A 9,343-nucleotide genomic window follows, 5' to 3' on the forward strand; every position below is an offset into this window, starting at 1 on the left:
GCCTGTTCTCACAGTGTGAATGGGTGCTTCAATAGAAGAGTGCGCAGCTAGAAGCCAGTAAGGAAGAATCTGACAGTATCCAGGGAAGGAGCATGGGGGTCTTGGGGGAAGGAGAGTTCTTGGTTTTCTAAATTGGACTGGAAGAGGCCCCTTTCACTGCAGAGGACTAGCACAGGTGTGTTCCCCTGTTTGTTGTTTAAAAAGTTGAAAACAAGTGCAGGGATGGTTGCAGGTTGGCATTTCATTTCAAGAACCTGATCTAGGTGAAAGTACCCTACAAAAATCCGCATCAGCTAGATGCCTGGTTGTCTTGAGTTGCAGTACAGGAAAAGATAGCTCAGTTTGGTGGCAGCCTAGCCTTAAATTATGTATACTTCCATGGAAGTATGCTTTTTTAAGTTGGAACCCACAGCTGAGGCATCTGTGTAGCTTTTGCTTCAAATCCCATCTGTGTTAAAACTTAACAGACTTCAGGAAGTCTTGTCCTTCTCTTGTTAGGAGGTGAAGTGGCTTCACATTGTGTTTAATCTTTTTTGGTTGCTACGGTTGACAGGTTTCAAGGATTGATGGCTGCGTGTTTCTTTACTTAAACTGGAAAATCAAGCATGCTTACTCATATTCCTCTAGACAAATTAAACCAAGCCTAAGAGTCCATATCTGAACAGTAATTGGCTGCATGGGCTCACTGTTGGTGTTTTTGCAACAGCTGTGGCTGTACAGTTCTAACACTTGTATGAAAAGTAAAGACTAGAAAATAAAATGGATTTGGAAGGGTGAAAAGGTTTTGTTGGTATTTTCAGAACAGCTTGAACTGTTGCAAATTATCTCCTTAAACTGATTTTAGAGTTCACAGACTTACAAAAATGTACCCAAAGACTGTATTTTGCATTTATCATATGGAATTCATGGGCACAAGCCATAAGGTAGATATGAACAACTCAAAGTGGTTTGATCATCAGAGTTAAATATCTGGATTTTTGGATGTCCTTAAAATGAGATGCAGTACTTGTTTAGCCTTGACTTCCTGACTTTCAGGCCTTTTTTTTGTTTGAAAGGTACCATGTTGTAAAGTTTGGAGATATTTTTCCCCTAAGCCCCAGTGATTTACAGGTTTCTTAGTGAAGCTTTTTCTGTGGTATTTTCTTAGAGCTGCTGAAGTATAGTTAAATGACAAAGCTGTGAATGTTTTGAACTTTAAGGCCTTTGTGTTTATTCTCTTTGCTGTCCTGGAGACCAAGCATAGATTAAACTAAGCAGGGGAGATTCCTTCTGAGTTCACTTTTGGTCCCTGGACACAGCAGTGCACTCTTTCCTCTCCTGCATTTCCCTTGGTAATAGTAGGCTCTAACTGCACATGGCTTCAGTGGGGCAGACACTGTGCCAGGCTCTGTCCTGGTGAGGGAGCCCTGGGCAACTGAGCATACAGAGTAGGTCCTGCTGTGCTCGTATGCTGCTGCCATCCCGTTTTCAGATGAGACTTTGAAGTACATAGAGCTTGAGGCTTTGGTCCTGCACAGAAGAGTGGCACAAAGACAAGTGGGGAGGAAAATAGCTGCTCTTTTTAACAGATATACCCATGTTCTTGCTTTTGAAATGGGGATTTCTTTTTAAACACCCTAATCTGCCCAGTTTGGAAGACAAAACTGAGCTTGGCTCTCCCACAGATAGGTTATTATGGGTACTGCCACCCTGGTCACTGCACTGTGGAAAAGAAGCTGCTCACCTCCTGTCTGCAACTGTGATGTCTTGCCTGTGGAGGCTGTGGTAGCCGACAACCCAAATAAAAAGATACATGAAGGGCAAAACTTGTAATGTTTTTCCCCAGTCATATTTGCATTTTGAAAAATGGTACATATTTAAGGAATGCTGTGATGCTGAGATGAGTCTAGTGCAAGCAGTTAACCTTGAAGAATAATGTGAGAAACTTTGGGACCTAGTTCCAGTGTTTTCAGTTAAGACCCACCCCAGTGGTGGGGTCAGGAGTGGGTGTGCAGAAACGCTGACAGCTATACTGCAAGGGCAGTACCGCAGACAGGAAGTGGCAAGGGGAACTTTGGCTTCCTTTACAGCAGAGCAAGTCTGTTTCCTGCACAGGGACATGGTGCAGGAGCATCTAATCACATGGACATGGATCACTATGGTCCAGCTGTGAGGTTGTGCAGCTCTGCTCCTTACAGCCAGTAGAGGACATGCCCAGCTGAACACAGCCACTGTCCCCACTGCTTTCTGCCTGCTCCAGATGTGTAGCTTCCAGGCGACTCATTCCTTGGCAGCTGTTGAACCAAAGGTGTGAGTACAGGCACAGCATGATTTTACTTGTTTTATACCATGGCAAGGGGTTTGGAACTAGATGATCTTTAAGGTCCCTTCCAACCCAACCTGTTCTGTGATTCTATGCCATCTTTCCCAGCATTTTGTTTCTCAGAATTGTGCAGGCTGGAGCTAAATGTGTTGTTAAATTTTAACTCATGTTGTAAATACACAATTGCCATACCTGGGAAGCAGGAAATAATGATTTATTGTTTGAAACAGCAATCAAAAATTATGCTCACAAAAAAAATCCAGATGGGAAAGATTGCAGTAATATCTACTCATGTGTAAACACAGGTGAAACCATGCCTTGGCACAGGTGATGTGTTTAAAACCAAATTCTAAGCAAAGAGAAGTGCCAGTGGCCCCAGTGCAGGGCAAAACTGGGAAACACACTACCTGCCCCAGGATGCAAATGCCAGAGCTCCCAAAGGTCCAAAAAGTCTTTAAAAAGAAGTTTGAATAAAAACCTCTCCAGGCAGCTCTGCATCTTGCTGGAGGAACGTCCAAGGAAAGAGGGCAAGAGGAATGAGGGAGGTGAGTGCTCTGCCTGGGGGCAGGCTCCTGGGCTGGGCACCCTCCAGCCCTACCTAAGAGAGCGTGTCAGACATCTGCCTGTGCCTCAGTGTGCTGCCTGGGCAGCATGCTTCCTTACCCACCAGGTCCTGCTCACGCCACTCCACTAAATACGTGAGTGATTTAAAACCAGTTACTGGCTCTGAGCAGTGAGAAAGCTGCTTATCACCTACCCCAGCTGCTGCCTGTAATGAAGGTGGTATTTTGTACCTCTAAATCACCTGTGGATGCAAACAATGTCTCTACCAATCTTTGTGCTGCCAGTAACTTATGTGCATGGAAGGGATGAGTTGACTCAAGTGCTCTTGTGGTCTTCTGCATGTGTGTCACTCACTGGCAGGTATTAGAGACCAGTATTTCGGTAGGAGCCAGGTAGCCAGAATTGTCAGTATAAGGAGTAACGGCCTTACAGCAATAACAGTGATGCAGTACTCATCACATGGAGATCTGTCCCACTCTGGATACCACTTGGAATCACCTATGGACAAAACAAGTTACTTATTTTCAAGTATAACTGCACCAAGGGCAACAAATGGAAGCAGTAATTCTGGTGGTACTTACTAATGACTTTGTCACGTTCTGCATTTTCTGGAGAGAGAAAAGAAGTCAACGTAAGCAAACTTACACATTAAAACCAGTTTGAGCCTGTGTTTCTTTCCAGGAAGAAGCAAAGACCAGTGACTTTGGGAGAGCTCTGCAGTGGCTCTTCAGCTTTGCTGAGGAGCACTTGATCACTCCATGCTGATTTCTCCCACCAGTGGCTGGCCTAGAGATGACTTACTCCCTCAGGCGTGCTTCCCCGGATCACTTTGGTTTTTGCCCAGCACCTTGCACGTAAGATCCCCATCTGTAGCTAACATTAAACAGCCCCATGTGTCAGAGACTCCCTCTCATTCCTGCAATGCTGGTGTTTTAATGCCACCTTCCCACTCTGTTAGGTCACCTCAGGTCAACTATGGGGGAAAAGTGTCACCCTAGCCTACCCTCAGTTCCCCCCCTCAGGTGTCTGCAGCACATCTTGTGGGAATTGCAGAAAGTGTTCTCCCCTCCTGACTCCATCCAGCCATTGCAAAGCCAAGTGGAGGAGATCCAGGTGGGCTGCTGGGGGGTCAGGCTGAGCACTGTGTCCCCATGAAGGGCATGTCAGCCTGGCTCTCTCCTGGTGCTTAGGGGAAAGCAGATGGCCAGGCAGATGTTCACTGGAGCGAGCAGCTTTGGCAGTGCCGTGGCAGCTCTCCCCTCCCACGGCAGCACGGCAGGGGCAAGGCTTGCCTGGACTTGCACCGGCTCAAGCCACAGTTCATTCATCAGATAGTAACCTGGAGCCCAAGGGAGGAGACGTGTATCCCCTCTGTGCTTCCCATTTCTGCATGCAGTAACTTCCGGCAGGGTAATAACATCTTAAATTGCAGCTACTCTATCTCCTGCAACATATCCTCCAGCACCCAAAGAGCAGACCCCATCCCGTCACTCCCTGGGGTGGAAAGCAGACCCTTGCCAGCCTCTTCCCCTCTCTTTGTGCATCACTGCTCACTTGGCTTCTGACTGCAGTTTTCCAGGCTATATTTAGGAACAGGAGGGCGCTGTGCCTGCCTCCTGCCAGTATCTTTTGTGTGCTCTTTTGCTTGGGGAGGACGGCTGATTGTCTTCTACTTACGACACAGCTGGTTAGCGCACCGCTCCCCGTTGCAGTCACTGCATGCTGCTCCTGTCTTATATGGGTGCGTTGGGTAATTCCCACTGTGAAGAAAAGAAACACTGCTCTAAAAGTGCCCTTGGGAGGGGAGTGCGAAGACCTGCCACTAATGAGTTTTAACCTGGGTTTTGCTTCACTTGTGTTAATATGGTTTTTGGATGTTCCCTGTCTGAGTGCCCAAGGTATGCAGTGAAGCAGAAGAGGTTAAGTGTAATGGGGCACCCTGTCGTTTCAGAACCTGGAGACAGCAGTGTTGCAAACCTGGGGGTTAAAATAGACTAAAAGCTGGATAATCTATGTGCAGAGTCTGTGGGCTCTCAGACCTGTCTCTAGCTATGGGAACAAAAGCAGGTTTAGTTACCTGTGCATGTGCGTATTCAACCTTGAAGGGAAATCTCTGGTGCTGGAGAATCTTTCATAGGTATTGATTTCATCTGTTTGTTGGTGAATTTTTTAGGAGAGATGCATGTCTCCCCCTGCTTCCCACCTCTGCCAGCAGCATGAGTGGCACCAGCTACCATCCTAGCTGGATAGTCTGCTGACTATGCATGTGAAGGACCTCTGGATAAGATTTTGCCTTGAGCAGCTCCAGCTTCCCAAGCAGCCCTCAGCTGCTAAGATAGCAGCTGCAGGCATTGCACACTTCAATATGTATCCAAACTATTGATCGGGAGGCTTCATTCTGCAGGCACATGCGGAAATGTTTTCAGACTTTGGCTTGCACCTTGGCGACTGTCTGGGACCATCCTGGCACTCAGGAGCAAGGAATTCATTTTCAACTGATCGCTTCAGTATTTTCATGTCAGCATCTTATATTTTACCCTTTCTATCCATGCCACTGCTTTTTGGCTCCAATACATGGCCCTCATCTAGAAGAACAAAAACTGGTTGGGCATTGGTATACCTCTTTCTCTATTTTGGGGACTATTTCCTACCACAAAACACACAAATAGATGGACTGATCTAATAAAGTTTCATGTTGTGGGAGGGAAGGGGTAGGACCTAAGCCCTGTGGAATGGTATTTGTAATGAAAACCTTACGCCGGCCCATAGTTGCAGATGAAGTGTGCTGCGTTGGTTACGGAGGAGTATGCCACCCTGGGACAGAAGTGCACAGCACAGCCAACCTTGTAGCTTGTAGCCCAAACAATCTGCAAAGACAGAGGGGTACACGGGTCGGAAAGGCTTTGCTTCAGGATCTGAAGTGTTACGGAGAAGACTTGCCTTCCATGGTGTCACAACGAACTGGCTGAGGAGCACTTGCGCAGGCTTTGTGGGGGAAAGCAGCAGTGATGGATCTCAAAATCATAGCTTGTTCTGAAAAATGCCTGATTGTTTTGCCCAATTTATCAGATATTGTTAAAATGGCTCCGAAAGGAAGCATAACTTTAACAGACAGTTTTCCTTTCTTCCAATGGAGAAGGTGAAGTTCATCTCCTTTGCTTCAAGGTAGTCCATTAGCCTTCTGTCTTTCGGGCAGGGGAAGATCATATCAAATTTGTGCAGAAAGGCTGTGTGATCTGCTATAGCTCCAAAGAGGGCTGATTGCTCCTGTACTAAATCCAGTGGGGACATATAGGCAAGTTGCTAGAAGGCACTGGTATTATGGGAGGAGCAGGGAGAAGGAGCATTCAAGGCAGCAGTCCTGCCTTTTAGGATCACAGCAATGACTAAGATAGTCTGAAAGCAAGGGCATTACTTCATCTAGTGATCCTCTGTCTACCAGAAGCTGTACAGTTCAATCCAGCATCCTTGATCCAACTCAATGATTACAGTGCAACCAAATACTGCAGTCCTGGAAAAGCAAAACCCATAACAAAAGCAGAGGGAATATGAGGGCACAGCAGTACCTGAGGGCAATACAACAGCAGCAATGACTGACTATGTGAGAGATGTGGAGAGATCCTGGCAGCACACGAGATGAAGACAAACACTAATGCCTCCACTGACTCAAAGGGGAGGCCTGGCCTTTCTGTTTGTGCCTTTTTGGTGACAGTTCTGGGAAAAGGGAACAATCCTCAGGCTCCTGAGGGTGTTCTCAGTGCAGTGGCAGAGCAGACGCTGCTCCCGATGCTAGCCATAGACAATGGCATCGCTGAGGACCATGAAGTACCCTGTCCACCCCAAGCTGCTACCAGCTGAGGCAAATGCTAGGGAAGTGTTTGTAGTAACTACAGTAATTGTACCCAGAGGAAACTTCTCATCTGCACGGCTGGGAAGGAGGGAAAGGAACAAGGGTTTCCCTGGACGTGTGGACCCAAGGATGTCCCCCAAAGCTGGCAGACACACAGCTTCTAGCTACAGTCACTGTACCGCTGACTCCAAGTGAGAATAATCCTATTTTCTCATTTTCACTCATGCAACCGCCTGGGCTGCTACTCTGCAAACAAGATGGTAAACAGCCTGTGCCAGTGCCAGGTGAGGTGTGTTTCACAGCAGTTTCCAAATGCTGAATCTTGCCTTGTCCTTGTGAACAAGGTTAAAAGCAACATACTGTCATCTCTTACACCACCTTCTCTGCACACAAGTACCTGCAGGTGTTGTTCAGCCACCCCACTGGCTTCAGCTCATCTCTTCAAGTGCTAACTGCAGATGCGTGTTTCTGCAGAAAACATTAAATAGCCTCAGGTCAAAACCTAATCCCTTAGAGCCACTGTTGTAAGCTGCCCTGCTTTCCCATAGCCACAGTTAGCGATTTCAGGGTTGCCTGGCAGTGGCACTCCTCTCCCTCACTCTGAACTCTTTCCTTGGGAATCATGATTGGGAAAAATGTGCACGTGATGCTTGCAGAGCTCTTTACATGCTGATATTTCCCCAGCCCTTGGTATGCAGAGGCTGCCTGCCAGAGCTGGGACCTCATCCCCCCATGCACTGCAGGCCACAGCCATTGCTGTTGCCTGTTTTTTGGCTACTGCTTGGCTAAATCTGACTGCTTGGTGGCTGTCCTTTTTTCTTCCTGGAAACAAAATACAACTGTCATATTTAAAATAATAATAATACAGTGACTCTTTTCATCCCTAAAATGGGGACGTAAGAATATCTTGTGAGAATATCAGACTTAACATAAGACTACAGCGCTTCACTGCCTTTTCAACAGAAATTGAGAGTTTCTTTGTCAAAATGGCAACACTGGTTCCTGGTTTAGATGGAGAAATGCAATGCCTACCTGTGTGTAGTGGCCGCACACTCCTTTGCAATTGTTGGTGGCATAAGTGTATGCGCTGACCTCGTTATACCAAGAGGTGATGGCTCCTTGCACAGTAAAAATAGAAAGTGAGCCAGTCCAGAGGTTTTCTCCAACGGGGCTAAATTTGGGGTGAGCCTGCCCTGGATCTTTCAGGTACGTATTGTGTTCAAACAGGCACTTCTTTGCCCAAGCTTTCGCGGTCTTTGCCAAATCTGGATCCCAACTCTGCAAAATAAAGACAACTAAAAATCACTTTGGTACCTTAGTGGTGTAGTAATTCAGAGCAACTTTCAGGAGAAGCTGGGTCTCAGTAGCGTGTATGCTTCGGGTTCATTTGGGTTTTGTTTCTGCTGAGATTTACAGAGCTACATGGTAAATTGTCTTGTAGGTTAATTTCTGATTTGAACTTAGTTACTCATTAAACTTTTGGGGGGGTGGGAGATCTTGGCTGACTGGTTTGTTGGATGCCAAGAACTAAACATCAGTCAAGTACAGTGTTTGGGGTGCAATGTGTATTTCCAGACTGTGCTGTCCATGGGGGAATGTTAATGTAATTTAAACAGTGAATTTACAGGAAATCTGGAGATTGGGGTGTATGCTTACCACCAATCAGACTGGAGTCTCATGCAGATGCATTCATTAAGGCTACTGCTTGTAGGTCAGTTCACAAGCACATGTGGATTTTTGGGACAGTTTAAACTCAACCCTTTGTTTTGCATCTTTTTGTTTGGTGGCTTCAAATGTTAGTGACGGATCCATATTTGTGGAATGACTAATTCACTTGCTATTCAATCCTACAAAAAGTGGTTATTTAAGCAATTGAGTTACATAAACATCTTTTGTTTGCATTGGAGGTGGTGTCTGGTTTTGCTGTGCTTTCTTGTACACACAACTTGATTGAGCAAATTCAGAATTGTATCACCTGGAAAATGCAGTATCACAAGTGCATGCCTGTAGCTCTAGTTACACTTAAATGATGTTGTTCATCACTGCTGAACTATTTTAGATTGGACTTTGCTATAAAAAGACACCTTTTTTATTTCTCCTTTTCTGTATGGATCAGAATATCTCACTTGCTTCTGAAAACAATAGAATCACTACAGAAATTGTTTTGAACGGATCAGTAATAATGAGTAAGGAAAAGTTAGTTATTATTAGTTAATAATAATTTTAAAGGTGAGTTAGTAAGTTTAAACGTACTTTCCTTTCCTGGGTGAATGCTTAAAGTGGCTGAGAGTTGAAAAAGCAGTGTGCAGAAACTGACACTTTAGGGTGATCTTTAGTTTAACTATCCTCTTAGGAAACGTCATTCATGCAAAAAGATAGAACTAAGCTGCATGGGGGAAAATGCACCGAACAGGGAGATTTGTGTATAGATATCATTGCTATTTAAGAAAACAGTAATCACATTTTTTTTCTCCCAGTGAATTATTTCTCAGTTTTGGTTGTATAACTCAGGTGAGATACTTTCTGATTTAGGGAGGGAAAAACTGAACATGTGATAAGTGAAAAGTGATGCAAGGCATCTCTCAAAGGAGACTGTAGTGAAGCCCTAATGAAACTGGTGACACTCT

General features: G+C 45.5%; 1 protein-coding gene across 1 annotated transcript in view; it reads right to left on the reverse strand.

Annotated features, from left to right (window-relative positions):
• Nucleotides 1-3,212: 3,212 nt before the first annotated feature.
• GLIPR1 (GLI pathogenesis-related 1) overlaps nucleotides 3,213-9,343 on the reverse strand; it is an 8,230-nt gene continuing 2,099 nt past the window's right edge. The window contains exons 2-6 of the mRNA XM_010020171.1: nucleotides 7,749-7,994; nucleotides 5,624-5,733; nucleotides 4,544-4,626; nucleotides 3,448-3,474; nucleotides 3,213-3,364 (exon numbers count right to left, since the gene is read on the reverse strand). Of these exons, the coding sequence (XP_010018473.1) occupies nucleotides 3,213-3,364; nucleotides 3,448-3,474; nucleotides 4,544-4,626; nucleotides 5,624-5,733; nucleotides 7,749-7,994 (618 nt within the window). The remainder of the gene's footprint in view (nucleotides 3,365-3,447; nucleotides 3,475-4,543; nucleotides 4,627-5,623; nucleotides 5,734-7,748; nucleotides 7,995-9,343) is intronic.

The sequence above is a fragment of the Nestor notabilis genome, unplaced genomic scaffold (assembly GCF_000696875.1).
Source record: "Nestor notabilis isolate BGI_N333 unplaced genomic scaffold, ASM69687v1 scaffold26308, whole genome shotgun sequence".
NCBI lineage: Eukaryota > Metazoa > Chordata > Aves > Psittaciformes > Psittacidae > Nestor > Nestor notabilis.